This window comes from Pseudorasbora parva, chromosome 15 (assembly GCF_024679245.1).
Source record: "Pseudorasbora parva isolate DD20220531a chromosome 15, ASM2467924v1, whole genome shotgun sequence".
Classification (NCBI taxonomy): domain Eukaryota; kingdom Metazoa; phylum Chordata; class Actinopteri; order Cypriniformes; family Gobionidae; genus Pseudorasbora; species Pseudorasbora parva.
The window spans coordinates 37383103-37409872 of NC_090186.1; the positions used below are offsets into that span (position 1 = coordinate 37383103).

At 38.6% G+C, this 26770-nt stretch overlaps 1 protein-coding gene across 1 annotated transcript in view; it reads left to right on the top strand.

The window, feature by feature from the left end:
* man1a1 (mannosidase, alpha, class 1A, member 1) overlaps positions 1-26770 on the top strand; it is a 162197-nt gene that overhangs the window by 25400 nt on the left and 110027 nt on the right. The window contains exon 2 of the mRNA XM_067417967.1: positions 16901-16997. Within this exon, the coding sequence (XP_067274068.1) occupies positions 16901-16997 (97 nt within the window). The remainder of the gene's footprint in view (positions 1-16900; positions 16998-26770) is intronic.

A 26770-nucleotide genomic window follows, 5' to 3' on the forward strand; every position in this document is an offset into this window, starting at 1 on the left:
TAAAAAATACATTGAGTTAGCAAATATTTGTGAGAATTTTAATAGTAATTGATCAATGTTTATAAAAAGCTTAAACGCTTTATCACATTAAGTGATCTCTTCAGAAGAAATTTTGATTGCCTAGACTTTCAATAGACAGGCATACAAATGTATTATATTAAAAATATCTATTTGACAGTATATGCACACCCTGATGATTGCATTGCCAGCTAGCGAAGGGTGCGCTGTGATGGTTTGTGATGCAGGCGTGATGTGACGTGCAGTGCATACTTTCAGTTCAGATACAAATACTGAATGCTTTTGTGCTAACTAATCAATGGGCTTAAACAATTAAATTAAAGTCAATAACTTGATCATTCAGGTTAAACAGTAGTTTACAAAAAAGACTGACAATGTGTCAATCACTCCGTCGACCTCTTGCTTCATGACTTATCAAAGTCACAGATGATAAGCGTTTGAGAAGAATCATTGATTAGTCAGAGCATGCTCGCACTGCTGCCTGAAGTTGTAATTCCTAATGTCTTCTCTTTGCTTTTATTGAATGTTTGATATGCAATATAACGCTGTGGAGTTGGCTGCTTATGATCATTGTTTTCCATCTCTTCCTTTAGGCTGTGTGCAAACATGCTAACTTGTGCCTTCCTGTTGCAAGCTGTCAGATACATATTGGGGTTTTGTGTGTGCGTGCATGAATGCGTAACTGTGCCATCCCGTTTGTTTGTGTAGCTGAACCTTTAGTCAACATTTGCCTAATTTTCATTTTATCCTTTCACACAAACATAAGCTGCAGCTGTAAAGGTCATCGAAGTAAGAGAGAGAAAAAAAAATCTAATTAAATTATCATTAATACCTGATGTAGGAGAGGCTTATTTTTTTAAACGGTTACTTGAGGCTGTGGCCATTTTAAATTATTTGCTATTTTATTATTTATTTATATACTGAATTGGCATATATAAAGGAAGTGTATGTAAGATTGTGGCCAAAACTGGGACTGCAATCATCAAATTACTATAGAGCGGTGTATCCCCTCTCCTCGAGGTTGCCAGATAGGCTGCAGGATCCAGCAGGAATGTTTGTAGCTGCAGCTGTGGGAACTAGAGCAGATCTGGCAACCCTGATACCGAAACACTACTGACTTCGTGATTGGTCGATAGGTGGAGGGTGGAGCTTCAGGCCAAAACACAACATGACAACATCAACATCAGTTGAGGGCTGCAACAACAACTTTTAAATGACAATATCCTGGCCGGACTACTGCTGTCAGTGATATTAGTATTTTAAATTAACATGATTTCTTAATGTCTAGTGACATATCGGGGCCATTTAATGATTAATTGAAATACATTTATTGCACAGTGTTCATTTAGTTTTAATTTTTAATAATTGTAATTTGGAATGATAGAACAAATTGGGATCCAGTTAAGTATTATTGTTCACTAGAAATATTTGATACTTAGAAGGTTTTCAGTAACTGTAAAAAAATAAAATATAAATAAATATTAGATGTAAAATTCAATGAAAACTATACAATGTTGCCTTGGCAGCAAACTCAAATAATTTAAATTTATAACTAAAATTTTTTTATTCTATTTGAGTCATTACACATTTATTTAAGCTTAATGCTGGTATCGTCACAGTTTTACAATTTCAGTACCGACTACGTACGAAGCACAACGCTTTATTTACAAAATAAATAATAAGTTTGCAATTAAATGTTACCCCACACCCATGGAAACATAACATTCATGCTGAACAAGATACTTCATTTATGTCTCAAGATTTGAGAAAATAAATGAGAGGCCATGTCCAGTTGAATAAAATGGAATAAGCCTATTGTTAATTTCGTGGAAAATCAGGTGACCCGATTGCAAAACGCAAGGCTTAAATTTGGCTTGCCTCACAATGCCTCTCTCGTTCAGCATGAATATTATGTTTCCATAGCCTGACCCGCATCCAGATGTTTGGTCTGAAACTCACCATAGACAGGGCTCAATCCGAGGGGCGGGATAAACGGTTGTCTTTTAAACTCCCTCTGCACGCGATAGGATAGCGCTACAACCAACCAGAGCAACGTGAAGTAGTGCTAGTTGACAGATTAAACTTTCACCGTATCAGGTCGGCAAAACTCCGAACACATCTTCCCATCTTAAGAATGACTTCAGTGCCGTTCTTTTCTCCAAGAAAAGCTTAACTCCAAGTCTTCCAGAGTCATCCACAGAGCCAGCTTCTGTGTTTACTAGTAGCAAGTGCAACTTTGCCATCATGTTAAGCCCTGCCCACCGACTCTATACACGATGTGATTGGCCTGACCAGAGTTTGGTTTTTCCAGCTCAGAACTGTATTGAGAGTTGCTAGACGACACTCGCGGCAGATTAGATTTGCTGTCGCTAATCTGCATCTAAACCAATGTTTCCATGGCTGCGAGGTAATATTTAATTGTGGACCTATTCATTATTTTGTAAATAAAGCATTTTTTTGTGTTTTTTTTAACATTGAAAAAAAAAAATGTGTTTGGCCGACCACCGCCGGTGCTAATAATTCACCGCAGTGGTGCGGTTGTCATGTTCACTGGCACAGCCCTAGACCACCGCAGTGGTAAAAAGCTGCCACGGTCACAGCCCTAGTTACCAATCTGCAGTTGATCGATCAAACAGTTCTTCTAAATATCATTAGAATCAGCCGCTCAAAGATGTATCAGTCTCCATGCAGGAGAGAGTGTAGTAATGTTAAAATGCAGCGCTGCATCATGTATTAAAAATGCATTTAGACTCTAAAGACGCTTATCCCGTCCTTCAGTGCGGTGTGAACACACTGCTGCTGACTAGGTAGTTATAGACAGTCTTATCAAATTTGCCTTGTCATCTACTTATGAGGGCTCTCTTTTGAATACTAAATCTCCGCAGCACTGCACACTCCCTCACCTGCTTTTACTGGAAAATGGCATCAGTAAAAACGAGTTTCATTCGGATAACGTCCTCACTCTCTTTATATCCTGGTTTAAGTTGGCGACATCTCAATTAACGTATGGCTGTAAAACAAGAAAATACTTCTAGAACTGCATTTGTTTTTGAGGCTAATACATGGACAAAGCTTGAGGCTAATACATGGACAATTTCTTTCGGATAGAATCTCACTGACCCCAGACTTTTGAACTGTATAACTGTTACTTTTCAATTAGTAATTGGGTCTTTTTATGCATGAAAAATGTATAGCTGCTTTTTTGTTTTACGAAGGGAGTCCGTCACAGCGGGACCATCATGTTTTGAGTCTGTGACATCAATACTTTTGCAAACTCCTGCCTGCGTTCACTCCATTTATTAGGGCTGTGCGATATTAAAGAAGAATGCAATATGCGATTTCTTGTTAAATAATGCAATATGTGATACGATATTGCAATTAGTGTGTAAAATCTATTTATATATATAAAAAAAAAAAAATTAAAACTGAGAAACCCGATGAAACCCAATTTTCTGGGAAAAGCAGCATTGCTACAACTTCTGAAAGTGACCAGCTGTGGTTGTAGAAAAATGTCACACATTGTTCATGTTTCAGTGTGTGTCGGACAGCGCGGGACTGCAAATTATTGCGTTTAATAACTCTTTTTAACGTCAAGCAAGTCACATAAATAACAGTAATGTGCCCAGTCTATTCTCTGCCCAATTTGTGACCTAAAACTTACACTTTTCAAAATGTTGAAGTAGCCTATTAAAATCATTCAGATATTGCGAGTAGGGCTGGGATAAACGATTATTTTTTAAACGATTAATCTAGCGATTATTTTTTCGATGCATCGATTAATCTAACGATTAATTTTCCCTGTCTGATTCGGTTACGATTCGATTCGATTACCGATTATCTCCCCATTAATTGCCTAATAGCAATTTATACATGTTGATTTAATTATCTGAATGAAAAAACGAATTCCTTAACATTGCAATATATGTTTATTGCTCTTAAAAATTCCAAAGTAAGACTATACAAGAGCAATGCATTCAATAAAACCTTGAAAACATAAAGTAGGCCACACACACACACACACACACACACACACACACACACACACACACACACACACACACACACACAAATAAATAAGTATTAACCTACAACAAAGAAACATATTATACGATTTTTCTATGTATGCAACTCAGCCTACAGGCTATGCCCATCGATTAAATATCAACAAGTTGGTTAATCAAATACAGGGACACTGAAGTGTGCCGTGAGCGTCTCGGCTGCGTGGCGTGTCCGTTTTTGTTTCGGCTCCCATGTTAACAGGTTGGCGTTTGCACACTGCCTGTGACGCGCGGAAAACGCGTGCATGCTAGAAATAGAAGAGCGCCTATTTTTCACGTGTGTTGGGAGCGTCTCCAGGCAAAATAGAATAGGAAAAGTTGTTTATATATCATTTTGACACGAATACATATTATTAAATTACATTTTCATGTTTGAAAGTCTGTAGGTTTACATAAATGCAGATATAGGCCTAATTGTAATAATAAAAAACGTCAATTATCGATTTTGAAATATTGCAACTGTCAATACAGAACGAAATATTTTGTAGCCTATTTTGCCGTCAATACCAGATATGGTGCTACTGCCGACGTTGTCTTTGCTGTATCAGTAGGCTATTTATGTTTAACATTAAGAATAGGGCTTCTCTCCGCATCAATAGCAGCAGCAGCGCCGCGTCAGACACGCCTCTAGTGTGCAGAGGCAGAGAATACGCCACACAGCCCTGTGGCTGACCCGCAACAGAAACCCGCACATGACAGTGAAAACAGTTACATGTAGAGTGCATTACGGCGCCAATATTCCGTTTAAAACCGGAATAGTCCTGGGATGAAACTGTGCTCACTTAGAGGATGGATACCCTCGGTCACATCAGCGCGATTAGACAGTGAACATTTTAAATTTAAAACAGCTTATTATGTAGGAAGCCAATGTGCCCGATGCTTTCACTTGATGCAAACGTTTGTTTTTGTGATTAAAATACATCAAATATGACCAAAACATCTGTCTTCCTGTGTGCAGAAATTTGTTTATGTAGCCGTGACAACAAAACGCGTGCGCGCATGCCTGTGATGCTCCGTGCGCACCGCGCGCCAACCCAGAAAAGCCTTGCACTTCTGAAAGTCTAAGGAGCCACTCGTGTTGCTACCATAGATATACATAATAAATAATATACTTAATTACATAATATACTTTATTATGTACATCTATGGTTGCTACTACTCTCCGGCGCCGCCATCTTTATTTTGAGTCTGACGAATCGACGCGCATATTTTGCGTCGACGTATTTTTTGCGTCGACGTCATCGATGACGTCGACGCGTTGTCCCAGCCCTAATTGCGATCCATTGCGATATGCATATTGCGATTATGAACATTTGCAATATTTCGATAATTCGATATATTGCACAGCCCTACCATTTACCTTCACAATCGAATATCCTATAAAGGGGAAACAAATGAAATGCTATGTGAAAATAAATGTTCCTGTTTTCTGTTGGGTCAATCTCACACTAGTACGCCTGGACCTCTCAGGCCCTGAGGTCAAGTAAAGAGTCTCATTTTGACATGTTCCCTAAATAAGAAGCTGGTGTTCGCCCTTCTGTTTTAGATCTGGGTTCGTTTTTGTCTGTGTACCTCTCACACCACCATGTTTCATATTCTTTTCTCCTGTTCTCATTTGCCAAGGTCTTGTTTTTTTGTGGAAAGCACCATTGTTCTTCCCTTCTCGGCGACAGCTGCCATGGCCACACGGGGTGCCGGCTGGGGAATGAGTAATATGCTTTCGTGTGAAGGCCAGAGGTGCTATTACTTTCGGCCCGGTGCTCTTACGTCTCATATTATCTCTTAATAATGTGCGCATACAGATATTATTTAGAGCCCGTTTTGGTAAGTTCCACCAGGAGATGAATGGAGATGCATCACGTTGTTCATTGATTCCTGTCATCAAGCTGCCGCAGCCATGCGTGGATTTCAAACACGCCACCACCGAGGCAGTAAACAATGAGTTGTAAATGAGAGTAAAGCCGCGTGCCTGCTGGGAACAGATTGCGAGTGTTGAGAGAAGGGATGAAGATCTTACCGAGCGATAAGCTGCTGAGGAATCTGCGACTGTAAGAATGTACAACAGGGCAGAGGAGGAGACCGACTCCAGTTCGTAATCCTAATTCTCTCAGTAGCAGACATGCAATCCCTCTGGTTCTCTCTTGTGATTCTGGTGGTTGTAATTAAGTTACCAAAACCTTTTCTGGCGTTTGAAAAGAGAGGATAACGCCTTAGCTGTATCATCGGCTTGGATTTGCCTAGATTCCGCTTGCAAATGCTTTGAATCAATTGATAGGCGTTCAGATCTGGCTGGTTATTTTGCTTGCAAGTCAAATGAGTTGCAGTGAAATGTAATGTTTAAAGCTGTGATAGTTAAAGCAGGGGATTATTTTTAAGACGGCAGGGAGTTGTTGATTTTGTGTTCAGCTGAGCTTGAACTGATTTCTCAAGGCCAGGCTTGATGCCCAGGTGGGTCTGATTAGATTTTTATGCTAAACGGGTTTACCTAATGTCCTCGGCAGTTATGATTGTACAGATGTTTGAGGAAGACAGATGCCTTGTTGTCAGATTCTGTAATGAGAGGAAATCCATCTTAATGACATCCACATGGCAGTTTCACAAACTCAGAGAAGAGTTTGGCTTTTTAGATGGGCTGTCAGTTGATAAAAAATGTCAAATGAAATAGTTATTACTTTTCTATTAATTCAATTAATAATGATTTACAAATTAAATTGAATTTGAAGTAAATCATTACTGGTCATTTGAGGAGTTAATAATTTCACATAATATTTCTGTAATTTCTTTTTTTTTAATTTTTTATTCAGATGTCTCGAATATAAATTATTTCAACTGTACTGTTTGGTAGCATGTACTATGAGCTTTAGGAGTTTATCTGAGGAGTATATTTATTATATTAAATTACATAATTGTATATTATTAAATTAATTACATTATAATATATTAATAATTATTAATATATTAATTATATTGTAATTATATATCACAATATATATTTATTTCATATTTTTATTATATATTTTGTTTACACATACACACACACACACACACACACACACACACACACACACACACAACATATTTAACATTTTAATATATGTATACATTTCAACAAGCAAACAAAAGAAAATCCCGCACACTATCAATGCTTGCAAAAATCAGAAACTTTTTATTAGCAACAATTAGCAATCGGTCATGACCTTCATCAGGCATATATATAATGTTCAAAATCCATGACATTTAAAAAGGTAACATTACCAATCATTGCAGAGAACCATTAATTGTGCACTAATTATATATATATAATTCTATATTCTATATTTTTGATGCATCTTATCGTCTTAGGCCCTGTCCCAAATGGCACACTTCATACGCTTTCGCATTTGTAGACTTACAATGGCTGCCGCGTGCACGTGTCTGTTAAAGGAACACTTCACATATTGAGCAGTAGGCTAGCTGGAGCGTTTACCTCCAGTCTTTATGCTAGGGCTGGGCGATATGACGAAATATATCGTCTGGACGATAGAAAATGTCTATCGTTTTATATAAGGCTCTATCGCTTACGCCACGATAAGGTGTTTATGGCAGAATTTTACATCAAGATGCACCTCACGCCACGCCACGGCATGCCCATGCACGCTGCAATACATAAACAAACATGGAGGAAGACGGTAGTAGACGCAGTTCAGACCAGAGTAATTATGCCAGAGTAGTGGTATAAGCGCTCAAAACAAATTTCAGACACAGACGCTGCAACGGGCTTTTACGCGTGGCACACTATAGCCATATATTGAAATATTTTAATGGCAGGTGTAGGGATGGCGAAAACTAAACATTTTCTTGACCGACCACCGAGCCTCATTAGCCGGTTGAAACCGGTTAACCGATTAGTTTAAAATATGCTGCGCTATTTGAAATAACAGCCGCGAGCCGCGCTCCCTCTGTCTCTCTCTCGCTCTCTCACTCACACACACACACGCTGCCGCCTCCCTTCCACTCACGTCACTTTTTTAAAATCCCCCACAGCGCGAAACACGAGTCCCGCAAACGCGCCGCAGAGGAGCTTGTTTGTAATCAGAGGACAAATGGCTCCTTAGTTTCGAAATGGTTTAGGTACAAGGTGATCGCGTTGAAAATAAAGGCGTTTGTCCAGCGTTAGAAGCTCATTTGAAACATTGCCGCGGCTCATTTAAGAAAATGACAGCTCCGAAGAGACGCCGCTTTAGTTCGAGGTAGTGCTAACAATAATAAAGAAAGACGATCAACACCTTATGTGTTACCACTGAAATGAAGATGTAATATATTTCCAAATGTAAGCCCATCTTAAGCGAAATGCACGCTTCATACTGTCGTCTGCCTTGACTCTAACCTCGAGTGTTTACTTTTTGCAAACCTTGTGAGCGCGCAAACCCAAACGCTGTGACCTCGCGCCAAATGTTTTTATTGGTTTATTAAGTACAAACAGGCGAGTTATGAAAAATTGAGTGCGAGGGATATGTTCAATCACACAAAAAGATTTTGGAATGAGATGGCTTACTGTAGTAGCGTTTAGTCCACTGTCTATAATAGCCTAATTTAGAGATCACTTTTTTATTTATTTTAATTGACAACTTTGATCGGTTAACGTTGATACGGTCAGCCATCGGTCAAACGGTCATCGGTTAACATCCCTAGGCAGGTGTTAACTTTACCAACAGTCTTGCTTTAAAAAAAGGTTCTAAATAAGATAAAAATGTAGTCCATACTACCTTTATTTGTTTTGTATATCATTTCAAACTGCATTTCCAAATTGCAATTTTGTATAGACTATTCATAAACTGAATTAACAGAAAAATTGCTATATCGTTATGTATATCGTTATCGGGATATCAAATGAGCTATATCGGGATATGAAATTTTGGCCATATCGCCCAGCCCTACTTTATGCTAAGCTAGGCTAGCGGTGGGTGTGTCAGACAGAGTTATGGCACACACGGAGATGAGAATTGGTATGTATGGACTTACTAACTGAGGGGTACGGCGAATAAGCTAAAGTCCCAAAAAGTCGACGTGTTCCTTTTAAGTCCGTGAGACCGTAGAGTGTCCCATTTGTAGTTTTAGATTTCAGAAGGGTGCTTTTAAGTGCCCCCTTTGCTGTCAAAATGCACCCCCTATGCTCACTTTTGCAGAGGCCGCACTGACGCACATCATGGAAGTGTTTATGGTGGCATTTGTTACAGGGCTTTAGAGTTTCAGTGGGCTTCCCTCTCTGCCTCTCTTATGTCAATGAACATTAACCAGACTCAATACGTGGCATTGATCTGGCTGGATGCTTTTAAACAAACACACGGTGCATCCATGCACCCGTGCACAGTTCCAGAGAAACAGTCATGGATCGGTGTTGGTTCCCAGAACAAGCATTGACAGTTTGACTGTGAACTTGTTGTTTTGAAGTCTTAAACGACTTACACCACTGTTCTGTAGCAAGGCAAAAAGCACAGTCAGCATACACTGGTCCCTCGTGGAGTGAAAGAGAAAAAAAAGAGGCATATTAAGGGGTGTTACGATGAGAGATGAAGGGTTTGGGAACAGCAGGCGGGTACGGTAGGAGGGGCAAACGGTGTTTGCGGGCAGCTGTTGCAATCGAAATAGAAAGTAACTGAGTAGGAGAGCTTAAAGTGAACATGCAGAAGATAAAAGGCAGAATGAAGTAGCAACTGTATATGGAGGGTGTGAGTGAGATGTGTGATTTAATTTTACTAAGCGCTGAGATTGTAACCGTTTCTGCTTTAAGTGTTCGTGCATCTGTTAGCGTGCAGATGGCAGGGTTCTGTCTCTCTTTTTCTCACCCTGCCTTGATAGGGTCCAGAATACAAAAGCTCATTTTGCTGCCATTTCATTCTGCCAATATCACGCAGTCCGTTTTACTTTTTCTCTCTCGGTTTCTTTCTCTTTGACCTAAAGGCTTATTTTTGCAGATCCCTTCATGGATCTCGTTTACCCCTCTTTAGCCTCTTATGCCAACCCCACTTCCTCTCCATTTCCCTCAAGACAGGAAGCCTGAGTCATTTCCGCACGGCTAATGGAACAGAATGCCCAGTCTATAAGACGACCATCTGTTTGATCAGAAACGTTGATTTAGTTTTTTATAATAAGTACACGCACGCAAACACTTTTTTTTGAGCTAACATACACTTTTTTCTGACCAACTAAGGGGAATAAAGCATTGCAATAAATCGCAATGATTAAATCTAACAATCGCTTATCACATCAAACCATGCAAATTATACTTTTTTCAAATTTACACTCTAAAAAATGCTGGGTTAAAAACAACCCAAGTTGGGTTGAAACTGCACCGACCCAACAATTGGGTTGTTTTAACCCAATGGTTGAGTTGTTCTTACCCAGCAATTGGGTTGTCTTAAGCAACATTTAACCCAACCACTGGGTTAAAACAACTCAACCATTGGGTTAAAACAACTCAACCATTGGGTTAAAACAACCCAATTGTTGGGTCGGTGCAGTTTCAACCCAACTTGGGTTGTTTTTAACCCAGCATTTTTTAGAGTGTAATAATGTTAACCGAAGCTTTGCTTAAGCTCCATGGCTCACCCTGTACAGGGTCCAGAATGACATTGTCATATACTTTCAATTTTAAATGTCTGTGGAGGAGCTTTGATATCATATGTGGTATTCATTTGAAAGCTTAGAGTCTCTACTTTCTGGAGATATGCATCACTTTACTTTGTGTAAAACAAATGCTAATGTATTTACACTAAATTACTCTGGTAACATTTCTGCCTAGATTTGGCCTACCCAAATTGAAAAGCCTCCCTTACACACATACAGTGGTCTAAGTTAAAAATGTTGGTGTCATTTTACAAGAAACCCGTTGAAGTTACATAAAACACTGCAAAAACATGCAATTATAGGTTTTCTGAGCTGTAATAACCCCCCAAAAAGACTCTTTAAAAAAATGTTTTTTTTGTTGTTATAAATTCATTTTTGTAACTGTGTGCTCTAGCACCCTGCAGACAGTTTGGGCTTTCCCCAGCATAATAAATTAATTTAATGACACTGGAAAATTGCATTTATATCACTGTATATGGTGGGTGGGGGGTCTCGAAAGGGTAAACTCAGCAAATTCCATCTAAGGTGGTTTCCATCAAAAAAACAAAAAACAAAAAAACAAGTCTTACTGTAAGACAAACCGCTTATTCAACTTATTAAACCAAAAACCTCCTGCTTTGCCTCACTCAGAGTGAGTTGAACCGCTTGGACGCCCTTCAGAACCATATGAATAAATCTTGTATACAACAATGACACAGACAAACTTCTTTTTTCCACTATTCTCTGGAATTTACTGGAAACAGCCCAAACTGTCTGCATGGTCCTAGAGCTCACAGGGCCTGAGTTACACACTTTCAAAACTGAATTTATAAAAAATATATTGAAAAATCTAACGTCTAGTTTTTGGCGATTTGACTATTTTTTTAACTTCACTACAGCAGATTTAACTAAGTCTCTAATAGACTTCTGGTATTGACTGGTTTGAGTTTTTATTGGTATAGGCACGTGACATGGCCTCAAATCAAATCGATAAAATGAGTCGCTCTCTGTGACTTTCATTTTTAAAAAGTCGCTCTCAAATGAAAAAAGGTCGGAGACCCCTGCTTTAGCGCATTGAGGCACCTCACAAAACCGCCACACTGACTGACGAAACGGGTAGACTTCTGAGGCAGCGTAACTGTTTAATGATCTACAGCCAAATAGAGCGAGCTTTGGTGAGAACTACAAAAATAAAAGTTGGTTTAAATCTTTCTTTTTCTTGTTTGACTGTCATCAAATAGAATGCACATGATTGTGGGATATCAAAGGCAGTGAAGGATACATCTGCTGCCTTCAAAAAATTCCATCAGATGAAGGTCTGTCGGAAGACAGGAAGTGAAGCCAACATTTGATTCGGACATGTCTTGGTGCCTACCCAGGAAGCCAGCATTTTTAGGTTCCTCGGATGCAGCCTGTTTTCAGCACATTCTCAGAAAGAGATGGTCCTCTAGGAACGAAAACATGCTCCAGAGCGCGTCAACCTCGTGGCAGCTGTTTGATCTGTTTGGCAGTCCGTGGGGTGTATTGTCAGCCAGGGTGTGTAAAAGGCCTCTCAGAACTGTGTGAGGGGAAGAGCAAAAGCTCGCTGAACTAGTTTCGAGCATCCTCACCAGGTTCATATATAGCACCTGTCCTCTCCACTCATCTGACATAAGCCACTCTGCATCGGTCCCCAGGCAGCCAGACCTCATGCTCCCTCTCTGCTTGTGCTTCAGCCTCTGAAAGTTGTCTGAGGTTCTGCGACCCGACCCTTTGGGCGCCACCGAACACGGTAATCACATGTGGGCCGTAACCTTGTTGCTCGTTGACGTCACTGGCGCCCGCTGCAGTCTGAGAGACAGAAATCGCTCAGCCAGAGCGCTGCAGACAGATGGCAGGCACATCCACACATGATAGGATTACGCTGGGCATATTAGAATTTGCAGGTATTAAAATCTTCTCAAAAAAGCAATTTCAATAAAGCAGAATCTCTGTTTGGCTTTAAACTGATTTAGAACTGGTGTAGACATGCTTGAGTCTCACACAATAAACTCTTAACAGTTCACGGATCATTTCAAGTAACATTTAAACATTTTGTGCACAAAAAATTAAATAATAAATTGTTCAATTACAACAAGAGTAAAGAATCTCATGGACATTTGTATTAATATTTCATTAGACTCTGCATTAGATCAGGGATTCTGCCAATATATGATGATGTTATCATCGTCAATGATTAAACAACATCACTTGTTGATATTTTCTCTTGACTTTGTGTTCCTTTCCAAATGTGTCTCACAAACACAAAACAGACAGAGAAACATTATATTATCATATTATACAGTCAAGGGTCAAGAGGCCAACTAAAGCAAACACTTATCTCCATCATGGTGACTTCCAACGAAACTATTATTTTCATTAAAACAGAAATAAAGTCAGTCTGGTTAGTTATAAGTTACGTTAGTTCACATATTGTTATTATGTTTAGTAACTTACAAATTTTTACTTACCGATTTTAAGATTGCACACAATTAAAAAGTTGTGTCTCCATCTTAATTTGAATCAGCAACAGAAAAGGACCGCCTTTTGTAAATGTCCTCCAATCAGTGAATTAGTTCTTGTTGCCAGACAGAACTCTTTCCATGGCCAATCACATCAAAGCAACACCAGCGTGAGCTATTTTAATTAATTATGATTGAGTTCATTCAACTTGAAATCTTAGGTTTATGTAGGTTAATAAGTTATACTAACATATCTTTTTGAGTTTTTGGTCTAAACTAGTAATATTTAGTCAAGATTACTTGATTTGTTTAAGTAAAGACAACATTAGGGTTTACAGTGCAATTGAATTTAATTTTTTCAGTTATTTTCAGTTATATTTCAAATTATCTGTGACTCACTGCTGCTGACAAGTCATATGCGGTTTTTGTACTTGCCTGGCCCTTGTTTGTAATTGTCTGGCCCAATCAGACATCGGAGGGCAGAGTTAGTGTAAATAGCCTCAGCCAACAAGGTAACAATACTACATAATATATATATATATATATATATATATATATATATATATATATATATATATATATATATATATATATATATATATATATATATATATATATATATATATATATATATAATTTGCAAATGTGCACGGTCGTAAATGGCATTTTTATATTGATTGCAACCACAAAAGACGATGCAGTGTTGTTGTATTGTTTTAAAAATATATATTTTTGGCCACTTTAATTCAGACTCGAATCTATAATATAAATAATATTGAATTAAAATACCTATATTATTTTTTGCCATGGGCTGTAGTTTCAGCAGCACAGCAATTCTACTGAACAGTGGTGCAGGAAGCACTGGTAAGAATAAATCATCTTGTGTTCATCTTCTCAGCCAGTTGGTGGCCTGAAGGACAGCTTTGTCTATCTGCTCATCTCTAGCCTGGAGTCCTCAGCTAAAGTCTTTTGTTTTCTTTTCTCTTCTCTTCTTTTTTCTTTCTCAATCAGTGTTTTTGGTGTTGAGCAGCTTTCTCTGAAAGAAAAGAAAGTTACATGATTAGGACACACTTAAAAGTTAAGGCAGCAGTTGATAAACGGATTTCAATGGAACCAGTGGACTTGAATTCGAAGACTGTGCCGAGGCTGCAAATGACTTTATCCAGGCAGATGAGTGTGTGTGTGTGTGTGTGTCAAGAGCTTTTTCTCTCTCTTTGGTGCTGTCTGACGCTCTCCGGGGAGAACAGAAGGTCTGTTTCTCTTGACCTGCTAACTGGCACCCCTGGGGAGAGCGAAAACTGTGGTCTAAAAACACTTTTAAAATGAATGAGCTGAAAGTGGATTATTTAACGCACAAATTACCAAGGCTATTTCATCCTTCTCCAATCACTGTTTCACTGGGATCATCAGCATCATCCTGTTACTGTGAATAATGAGCTCTGCGTATTTCTGCTCATCTTTGTTTCTTCGACAATGTAAATACTGCAGCTGCTGAACGTAAAACACCCATCGGAATAATTAATTGTTTTAAGTAAACAAAAATACAATAAAATGTTTGTTAAAAGAAATCTGAAATGGGAGCTCATAATGATTTGCTGCTCTATTTTTTTTCATTTGTTGAAATATTGATCTATACAGTGATTTATAGATCAATCTCTTTGAGTCTTGTGTAGTTTTGTAAAATCTAGAAAGAGTTAATAGAGTTTCAGAGGCTCACCGTATATTTAACAACGCACAAACATGGTTTTGTAAGCTTAAAGCACATTGCACAAATACACATTTTTATATTGCACAATTAATGCAAAATATAAATGCTAACGGTTGCACGCATTTGACAATACATGTGAATGTATTTTGCATTTTTAATTACTATTTCCCAACTCTCTTTTTTTTTTTTTTTTTTTTTTTTTTATATACAAGTGGTTCGATCAGTCCACTCCAGATCTCTATAAATACAAAACTTTTCCCATATTAAATTTCAAAGTAGTCAATCATTGATTGAAAACCTGTTGCTTTGTCAACATCAAAGGGTAAAGCAGACTCTTCAGCATGGTATCGGTGAAGTGCTAGAGTGTTTGTTTGGAACGCAGGTCTTTGGAAAATGTAATGCATGATAATGAGGCAGAACCTTCTCATCATGAGACCATGCAGTCTCATGAACAGACACTGCTGGAGGGAATAGAAAAATATCATTCACGTAATCATTTTAGATCCCAATAATGGTATTTATGGGTTTTCTTGGTTCTGGTGTCTCCAGAAGGTCTATAAGGAGAATGGCCACACTTCACATCATGGGTTATCATTAGTTATTTTACAGCTAGACCTAACATATGGTGTGTTAATTGGCGCCGAAGTGAAGCAAATGGGGAAATACCACTTTTACTTGTTGCGTCTCACACATTGATCTTCTATTGTGTCAAGCATGTGCAGATATATTCTGATTATGTCGACTAAGAGTTTAGTGATTTGCTGTAAAACTTGTGTGTATGTTTTCAGTATGTGTGTTTGATTGAGTGGATTCCAATTGTGCCAATCATAGTCTGACTTTTCTAAAGAAATGCTGTTATACTTTTTTTTTTTTTAGTTTAATGATTTTTTCCCCTTGATATATTGTTAGAATAATGTAAAAGTATGGTAATTTGGGTAACATTTTTATTTTAGGTTTCAATTCTCACTATTAACTAGTTACTTATTACAACCCATATTAATAAGATATTGGCTGTTTAATAGTACTTATAAAGCACAAATTAATGCCATATTCTGCATGACAATATGCTGTTTCCCTTAATCTACCCAATACTTAAACACTATAACAACTACTTCACTAACTATAAGCAGTGAATTAGAAGTTTATTGCGGCATAAGTCATGGTTAATAGTGAATGTGTTCCGCATTCCAAAGTGTTACCAGAATTTCTATAATCGATTGTCATTCTAATTAATATTAATGATTAATTGGTTGTTTATTCTACAATCCGTGTAGGACAGTTAATCATACCCAACTTCCTCCAATAATTAAGTGCTTACTGACTTTAATGCGTTTTATTGACATCTAAAATACAACAAAATTAGGCTATTTATTTAGGATTTTGTCACGTCAGTATAGGTGCTCGAGTCTGTCGGTCACGACCATCATAGACTGTAAAAAACACATGGCGACATGTTCCGTAACTCGATGTCATGCAGATGTCATGTCAGTGTCAGTGTTTGTCGTGATAATGTCAGTGACATAACAATGAAGAACGGATGTGCCAATATGCGCATAGTCATAGATATGTATACATACCTGCGCATAGTGACGTGCCATTGGCTTCTGTGTGTCACGTCATGTCTCGTGTCACTTAAGGCTGCCATAGATATGTAACGTTATACGTATACATATCTATGGTTGATACTGCCACTGTCACGCTGTTTGCGTAACTGTGTTACCATGGTTACCATTGTTTATAGTGGCGGATTAATTTCGAACTGTAATCAAACTGTCTTGAACTACCTGTGCATTAAACGGTTTTACTGCACACCTTCCAGCCAATTAGAATAGAGTATTTAAACAGACCATGGTATAAAGCAAATTAATGAATGATATCGATCCTTGATTATTAGAATGCCTTGTTAGTTATTGACATATTCATTTAACTAATTTGAGTTTCAGTTGTGTTTGTAAAAATTCTTTCTATAATTTGTGATGTTTTACCTTTGCAATTAGGAAATCAACCAAAAGTCACAAAGCTAACCTCTTCAACTGTCAATCTCTCCTCAGATGATGCAGTTTTCTTGGGACAATTACAAGCGCTACGCCTGGGGCTCCAACGAGCTGCGTCCCATCTCTAAGCAAGGCCACTCCAGCAATTTGTTTGGTGAGTGTCTGTCTAGCGTCTCTCTTGACTCTGACCATGAGGCTATGATCCGTGCATGTAGAGCTTCACGTCTCAACAGTAAATTGGTAAGCAGTCAGAGCTGTCAATCAAAGCTGCACAGGTGGTTAGTTGACCTCTATCAAAAAGGCTTTCGATTTCTCTCTGGTCCGTCTCACTTCACAAGCTCCGTCTAGGTCTATTTCTGCTATCAAGAAGACAAACAAAACCATTTCTGACCGCATCGAGTGGGAATAGCATGGTCATACCACATAGATATAGTTTCACAAAACCTTGATCCTCTTTGGTGCCATTTACGCATTGTGTTTTCCTTCCCTCTAAAGAAATTGTGTTGTGCTGCTTTTGCACGTCACCCTCTTGACCCATTTCTATTTTGAAGCTGGAAAGCACAGGTTGTGAGTGGGCATGCTAATTCTTGAATAATTCATGAAGGCCTGTCCATCTTTCAGTGAGGTTCGTAATCTACATCAATAACTCAGAGGATGCAGCAACAACCCATTATATCACATTGTTATGCTACCTGCATATTGTAATATTCATTGTTTTGTTCCTCTCAAAAATGGAACAGTACCTTTTCGAAAGTTTGGAATTGGAAACGCCTTTGAAAACACATTCAGAAAGTTTAGAATCTTGCCATTATCATTCAAGACCAAAGAGTTTCACAAATAATAAAGGAAATATAAGGCAGTGAGACATGCTTTTTGGCAGCTGTGATTTCCTGACTAGTTTAAACTTGGCCCAGATTTATTTATTCTTTAGTATTTTATAGTACATTTTTGGGTTGGCACACTTTCATAGCTTCAGTGAAATTTTCAAAAACCTCTCTTTGAAACCTTGGGCATTTTAAAACTTTTGCAGGTTGTGCAAGGTGATTATTGTTTGTTTTAATTTCTTCGATTTTTCAGGTTGAAAGCTTCCTGCAGCTTGCTTAAAGTGACTTACAGATGAAAATGAATGCACTAAAATTTCATTCCCTGAAAATTTGTTTTGAAGGAATCATATTGCAAGCAAAATAAACAGTAAAGTTTATTAACTTTCTCAGGAAACAGTTGCAAATTGGGTTCATATTTGATTGGTTCCCAGTAGATGAATTGTATTTATTTTTTATTTTTATACATTTTAAATAAATATTTGTAATTATTAGGGCTGTCAATCGATTCAAATACTTAATCGTGATTAATCACGTGATTGTAATGAGTTAACTCGTGATTAATCACAACGCTGTAAATGTATCTTTAATTAATGTTTTAAGTTTTTAATACTCTAATCATCATGTGTATGGACAAATATGCATGCTTTATGCAAATGTATTTTTATCAGAAGTGAAGCCATACTCGGAGCATGAAGACTAGACATGTATAAAAGGTCATAATGGTTCATGTCTCCTAAGCCTAAGCTTAAAAATTCAGAATAAGCTGTGATTTAGCTCATTTTAAGAATATAAATAAAGGGAGTTTTTACACTGGCAGTTTAGTTCAGAACAGGGCACATTTCATATGAAAAATTGGTAATGTGAAAGCTGTCATGCGGTTCTGGGAGCACACCAGCACCACACTATACCTGGAAGAGGTTTACATTTTTACATTTATGGCAGACGCTTTTATCCAAAGTGACTTGCATTGCATTCAAGGTACACATTTTACAAGGTTGTAATATAACAACAAAGGTTGTAATGAGTAGGAATATAATGTGGCCCCTTTAAGAGTTGCACGCTATCTATTGAACTGCCAGTATTTTGTGTGCTTGTGCCTAACTGCACATTCAACACAAACAGTGTGAGAAACACAGACTCAGGAGCGCTCTTGGTCAGAAAAGTAACCTGCGTATTCGTTTAAGCCGATTGTTATGTATTTAGTTCAAAACATATGTACAGTAAGTGGTGATGGTGTTAATGATTTACCTCGGATAGGAGTGAGGTTGAGCTTCCAGTGTATTCATGCATCGCACCCGGACTGCAGATAATGTGCTCAGTGTAAAAACGCACATGACCTGGAGTATAATAAAAGTTAAACATAAAATATAGTCGTTTATGTAGGCTATAACTGCTATAACTTGTTTCAGAATAGTAATGTTAATGTTAACTGCAGGCTACGCCACGGCTCAGACAGAAAATACGCGCAGCATTAATCGCGCATTAATAAAATTAGTGCCGTTAAAATGAATTTGCATTAACGTGTTAATTTTGACAACCATAATTTTTTAACACTATTCTTTTTTTTAAATACAATATTAGATGTTCATGTAGTGATCACTTAAAATGTATAGAATTGATTTCATTTCAAACGTAGTCTTTCATTTCAAATGTGTCAGTTGCCGACATTTTGGTGCATCACTATTAATTTAAAATGTGGGGTTTGACTGGAAACTTTTGAATACACAAACAGTTTCCAGCCACATATCCTCTCAATTAATTAAGTTCTCTGAAACTTGTAAGTCATGCAGATCACTGTTTTTCAGGGTCGAAATTGAGAGTGTTATGAAACATTCATCAGACGTGCTGCTGTTGTGTTGTAAACTCCACATAGTCAATTGGCACTCAGCTGGAGGGCAGGCCGGGGATTTACAACGCACATTTGATTAACCTCCATAATTTTGCTTTGGACGTGCCAGTAGAATATACAGTCTTAATTTATTTGGCTCCCACACTATCAGAATAACAATCTGGCAAGAAGTACATTACACTCCTCACATCCCCTTGTGCACTACAGCCGTGTGCGTGCGTGCGCGCGCGCGTGTGTCTGTGTGTGTGTGTGTAAAAAAAAAAAACTCCCATGTCAGTCAAAGCCAGACAGCTCTCGCACACGCTATTACCGCCCAACCTTTTTTGTTGTGCCGTGTGTTTCCAGGCAGTTTTGAGTGCTTGTCAATTTCTCAAATAGTAAGGTTGGCCTCATGAGCGGCACAGCCCATGAACTCAGGAGACCGCTGAACACGTGCTCAGCCACTTCTGCGTTTTGTCTGGCAGGGATTTTCATTATAAATTTAGAGGTTGGGTTAATGGTACGTTGGCTCTGAATAAAAGATGATCTGGAATATGCCGGTCAGGGTTTTTGTACCTGACCAGGCAGCTGGATTGACTGTTTTGTGCTTTTCTAGATCCCGTTTTTCAGCGAGATACGAGCTGCTGATACCGGCCGGTCAGATCACACACGCCGGCGCATAGAGTAAGACCTCAATGGAAATTGTGATCACTGGGGCGGTCACAAGAACAGCCACTTTAAAACCCTCAAGGCTTTAGCTCGCAGAGAAAAATCAGGCTGCAGTCAAGCCGTATGGAAGTGCTTATTCAAAACATTATGCCTGCTTGTGTGTTCCGGATGTGTGAGATTATTGCCACTGGATTTTTATGAACGTATTCTGTGCCATGCCACACGTGAGGGCGAAAGGTCTTTCTCTCATGCATTTGACCTCAGTTGCATTAAAGTTCATTAAATCTTGTGCAGTATACAGCACATTTCTGATGAATTGCGTTTAACCAACCATGAAAAAAAAATCATTAAAGCTTTAGAATCTGTGGATTAGAGTGAGTTTGAATATTTCACACACACTGAGCTTGTTTAAGACCATTGAGTCCACATTATAGTCTAGGATAGAAGCGTGGAGAATGCAGTAAAAGAGAATAGGGGTGTTACTGATGAATTACCGTTCATCAATTTATAATTTAATGGATCACATTTGCAGCTCCATGGCTTAAAAAAGGTGGAATCTTCTACTGACAATACATAATAAACTTTGTTTAAGCACCCGTCACTGTGGATTTTAGGAATGGGAGGGTATGAAAACTTCACATAATGATTATAGTGAAATCAAATGATCACTAAAGTGTTTCCTAAGCCTAGAAATCTAGACGCACCCTAGCGGCAGCAAATCTTATCTGCCATGAGTGTCGTCTAGCAACTCTCAATACAGTTCTGAGCTGGAAAAACCGGTAGGGCCAATCACATCATGTATAGAGTCGGTGGGCGGGGCTTAACATAATGATGGCAGAGTTGCGCTTGCGTGTTACTAGTAAACACAGAAACTGGTTGGTCTTTCGAATCAGCCTTGACTGCAACTCTGTAAGACTTGCAGTCAAGCTTTTCTCTGAGAAAAGAACAAAGAACAGCACTGAAGTCATTCTTAAAAAGGGAAGATGTGTTCGTAGTTTTGCCTACCGGATACGTTGAAAGTTTAATCCATCAACTAGCTCTTCGTTGCTCTGGTTGGTTGTAGCTCTATTCAATTGCGTGCAGAGGGAGTTTGAAAGACAACCGTTTATCCCGCCCCTCGGATTGAGCCCTGTCTATGGTGAGTTTCCAGACCAAACATCTTGATGTGGGTCTGGCTTGTCAGGCTAGTGTTTCCTTCTATTGCAGTGACTTTCTTTTTGCATGTTCTGTAAACAGGGTTACCATCCTCAATTTATTTTTTTATGTTTCCCTCAGGACTTTTGTAAAAGCCAAAATGTGACCACAGCTCAGATTCAGTCCTTTTAGGAAAGGCTGAAAAATCTCCTGAGGGCTGTCACTGCCTTCCACCATTTCGTCAACGTTGCACCAGTGGCTTAGGCAAAAAGTGGTTGATGGGCGGGCGTCTTATAGTGTAGGTGGGCCAGAATAAATCGCATTACCTCTTACAGGGTTACGTCAGTGATTTAGTATTAAGCTTTGTATTTAAACTGGGTCATTTATGTAGTAGAAATGTGAAATAATTTTTTAATTTGGTGCCTTCTAGACTGAGAAAATACAGAAAATGTATTTTTGTCTCATGGGGATGAAAGACATCAACTCTGAGAATGCACTTGCCCTATGAGGCCACTCCCAAAGCCGCCGCTACTGGATCACTGGATCGCTTGCCCACCGTGTTTTTCATAAAACAGTTCAGTTAGAGAACAGACACCACAATTAAAAACTGAACGTTTATGTTCAATATAATGTGAGCGAGTCGAGCGAGTGCCATGGCACAAATGCAGCACAAGTCAGATTACATTAATCACGAGAGCTGAGGTAAGCGCGGGCGCGGCAGTCATTCACATCGCGTGTTCAGTCTGGCGCATTTTCAGTTCGTGCCTTAGGAAGCACTTTGGTAGCCTGATGTGGTCTTACTCAATTCTAGTCAGAATATGAGTCTGATACTGCTTGTAATTATGGGGCGTGTTTCAACCGAACCAGGAAAGACATCAATTGGATAGACCTACAACCAATCAGAGCAACGAAGCAACTCAGAGTTTAAGGATGCACAGAGTACTTACCAACATGATCATCATTTCAGAGAGAAATAATGGTGTATGCACATCAGAACAAGCTCTCCATTTAGGATTTCAACAAATATAATCCAAGCGCCTTTGATGACGTGGATGATTAAGTTACTTTTCAGCATCTGTCCGTCATCGTCTAAAGCCCGCCCTGATGATTTCATTGGTCCGAACAGTTTCTGTTCGGGCATAATTACTCCTCTATGGATCAAGTCCAGACCGAACTGCCCGAGCTCAAATGTTGTAGGCGGGGCTGAGTTCGACAGTGTCCCAAAGTGCTAGCCTGGATGCCTATTATTCGAATATACTTCTGGTTTTCTTCTGATACAAAGCCATATGCTAAATCACTGAAGTAACCCTTAAATTTGGAAGAGAAATCCAAAAATCCTATCGAAATATAGCAAGCTAAAAGTATTCCTCATATGTTGGAGCTTTTTATTGTCTGTTGTCTTTTAATATAGTCTACTTTTACTTGATGCCTTCTAAAGCCCCCGTACAAGCTGTGATTGTCCTGATAACTATATCATGGAAAGAAATCACAATGGGACCGTGTCAGAAATTGTGCATGATCATCTCAGTGTTATCACCGTCTACTGACTAGCCAATAAAAATGCAATGGGTAATGGCGTATTGATCAATGCAACATGGCGCTGAAACTCAAAACCTACTTATCTCAAGCTCCATTTGCAAAATTGACATGCCAAGTTGGCCTCTTTTCCCTAGCTATAACCCCATCCATATTCTTGTCTTCATTTTCTCCTCTTTTCAGCATGCAGATGACGTTTTATTCTTCTATAATTTGTGTCATAGCCTAAGATTCAATAGGAATCATCATCATACAGTCTTACATGTCGTACCCGAGTTTATAATATCCATGTTGTACAGTGGGATTTGTAATGATCTTATATGACTTGCTTTAGTGTAGATTGCTGTATGGTGTTGGCTCCTTTCCAGACCCAAGTTTGTGAGCAGTGCAGAGTGAAGCGTAATCTTAGCTCCACTTCCTGTACTCGATTTGCTCATGCAATACTGCTTAAGAAATTTGTTCTGAGATAATGTTTGAGAGTTGAACTGCATAGAGATGTCTTCGTTTCTCATTCCATCACACTTAATATTAGCCATACTGCTCCATGTGTCAATCATCTCAGCACAGAGCAGGAGCAGGATCTCCAGACTGGATCTCCCTGTAAGAAACCATCAGGGACTGAGACAATGCCTTGGCTAATGAAGACACTCGGGTACAGTAGGAACTTTCTGCAGTTCCCGAATGCACGTAATGCTTGTCACTCACGACCACTTCCTCTAATAAAACACACAGGGAAAAGGCCTTCTCTCCTCCTCCTGTCTTTTTCTCCACAATGTCCACCATCCTGATTGTGATTCGGAAATAACCATTTCCCAACTGTGAATGAAACCGTTCTGTGATGGTCCCTGACTTGAACAGTGCAATTAAAATGGAAGAAAAAACATCACAATCTTGGTGCAGAAGAGCATAGATAAGTGGCAGAAAAGAGGAAGAACACGTCAGTCCAGCTCTAAGCCCTTGTGTGCTCATTTAGCCCAGTGGCTGTTGAACCATGATGTGCTGTCAGTATAGAGCCGCACTTGTATTAATGACCCAACAAAAGTCATATGCTAACTGTGTGTTTGAGGCATAGGTCAGAAGAGGTGCTGGGTTTTGTTCTATAGAAGGAACTTCCAAATTTAAATGAATTGTTTTTTTGTTAGGAAGCTTTTTCTTGACTTTTCTTTTACTTAACTCACTTGAGATGTCTTGTCAAGCATGCTTTATGGTGCGATATCTTTTGATTAGCTGCACAGTTTATAATCGTAAGTATAAGTAAGTATATATTCACTTAAAAAATATATATTTATGTATTAATACTTGTATTTTAACACAATATAAAATATAACAATTACAACTGATAACTTTGTTTGCTGTAAAATTGTAAAAATGTCATAATTTGTGTAAAAAATGTATAGTACATAGTAATTCTTTAATTTATTAAGATATATAACGTTAAATATAAAAAAAAATTTTTTATGATGGATGCTTTCAGTTAAGAGTTAATGTCTATCAGATATGAGGGTAAAGCAATAAAATGTACAGTGGTGTGAAAAAGTGTTTGCTCCCTTGTTAAATATGATCAAAGATGGCTGTAAAAAATGTATCTGCATTGTTAATCATTTTGATCTTATATTAAAACCTAACCTTTCATTGAAAGTTGTGTATGAATGTGAATTGAAATGTGATTTCTCCCAAACACGTTGGGAAAAATTATTTACCCCCTTTCATTATTTTATTTATTTTTTTGCAACCTCCGTGTTCCAAGATACCAGCTCTGAGTCTTGTTCTATAATGCCTGATGAGTTTGGAGAACACCTGACAAGAGATCAGAGACCATTCATCCATACAGAATCTCTCCAGATCCTTCAGATTCACAGAGCCTAGTTGGCGCTGCTTCTCTTCCGTTTAGCTCTTTTTCTATAGGGTTCAGGTCAGGGAATGGGATGGCCATTGCAGATGCTTGGTTTTGTGCTCAGTGACCCATTTTTAGGGGCCAAGCACCGAAGGTGCGGAGGCACCTATTGAAATCGTTAGTGTTCCTATTATTATTCTGCTTCTTCTTCTTTTTCCGCCATAGGAGTCTCTGGCAGCCCATAGAACCGTATGGTAAAAAGTTGTGAAATTTGGCACACTCATAGAGGCCAGTCTGAGCTGTCACTATAGCAAATTTGGTGCCTCTAACTCAATCCCTCTAGCGCCACCACCTGTCCAAAGTTTCACTCATATTTATGCTTATAACTTTTGACCCCTAAGGGCTAGAAACAAAATTCTTTTTTCATCGGATTCCTTGGCTCAAGCCGATTCGATTTCACCCTATGATGTCATTTTCCGGTATGCAAATTTTCCCGCCATTTTGAATTTTCTGAAAAACCTACTTTTTCGAACTCCTCCTAGGCCGTTGCTCCGATTTTCACGAAAATTGAAACAGATCATCTTCAGAGCATGTTGACAAAAAGTTATGGAATTCAAGTTGATTCGTCCAATCGTTTTCAATAAACGCACAAACAAATTTTACGTGGAGGTTGCAAAAACACACTAAAGGCTATATCTCCGCAACGCTTTATCGTATTCAAACCAACCTTGGTACATGTCATCACAAGCATGACTTGAAGCAACATGCAGCGTTTCGGCGCAGCGCCACCTACCTGTCCGGAGATACGAAAAATGCCTATTTTGGCTTATAACTTCTGAACCGTTTATCCAAAAATCATAAAATTGGTCTCATTAGATTCAGGGCGTCATGCCGAGTCGACTGATATCCAATTTTACCATGTCGGCCATTTTGGATGTCGGCCATTTTGAATTATGTGCAAAAATGCTGTATTTTATGAACGCATGAACAGATTGTTATGAAACTTGGTATGGGTCATCACCACGATGCCCTGAAGTAGCCTGAGAAGTTTCGAAACAGCGCCACCTAGTGGAGAATTTTTTTTTTCAAACGCTTATAACTTTGGGTGTGGTTGACATATTTTGATGGGAGTGTGTTTTTTGGTCTCCTGAATCCTTGCCGACTCCAACGATACCAGACTTGCCAGGTTTCGGCATATGGTTTGCGCAGAGTTGTAATTTAGTGCTTAAAAAACATTTGCTGATATCTTCGAAACCGCTAGTCCGATCGAGACGAAACCAGCCTCAGAAGTTCGGAAACATAGGTCGATAGCTATACGCTAATGCCCAAATCTCAAAATATTGATAGTAAGGGGTAGTAAAATCCAATCAAAGTCAGGTGTCAGTCCTTTTTTACGTGTTTTTTCATATAAATGTCTATAACTCCAAAACAAAATGAGATATTTTCACCAAACTTGACACACATATGTATGGGCTCACTATGAGGACACATAAAAAAATTGGTGGGATTGTGCCTCTTGGTGGCGCTATAATAAAACAAAACATGAAATTCCCATTGACTTCAATGCAGTATTATGGTTTAAAATGCTAATGCTATAATTTAAGAATGCATTAGCGTATCGTTACAAAACTCGGTATGTGTCTTCCGCTCCATGTCCTGAAGATACTCAAAAAGTTTCGGGGTAGCGCCACCTTGTGGTCAAAAGTTGTAATAAAATGTACAGAAATGCGAATAACTTTTGATTAAATTAACCCATTGTAATGAAACTGGTCATAATACAGTCAATGGCTCATGCCGAGAACATGGATACCAATTGTGCCATATTTTGCAAACCTATCTGTCCTCCGTCTTGTTATTTGTTAAAAACCTACTTTTTCAAACTCATCCTAGACCGTTTGTCCGATTTTCACCAAAATTGATCCGTATCGTCTTCAGACCATGCTGACAAATAGTTATGGATTTCGGATTGATAGACAAAACAGTTTTCATATACCACTGCAACAGAGTTGAGCCATGATGCAAAAATTACTCTTGAGGCTGTATCTCTGCAATGCTTTGACATATTGACACCAAACTTTGCATGTGTCATTGTCATCTCAATC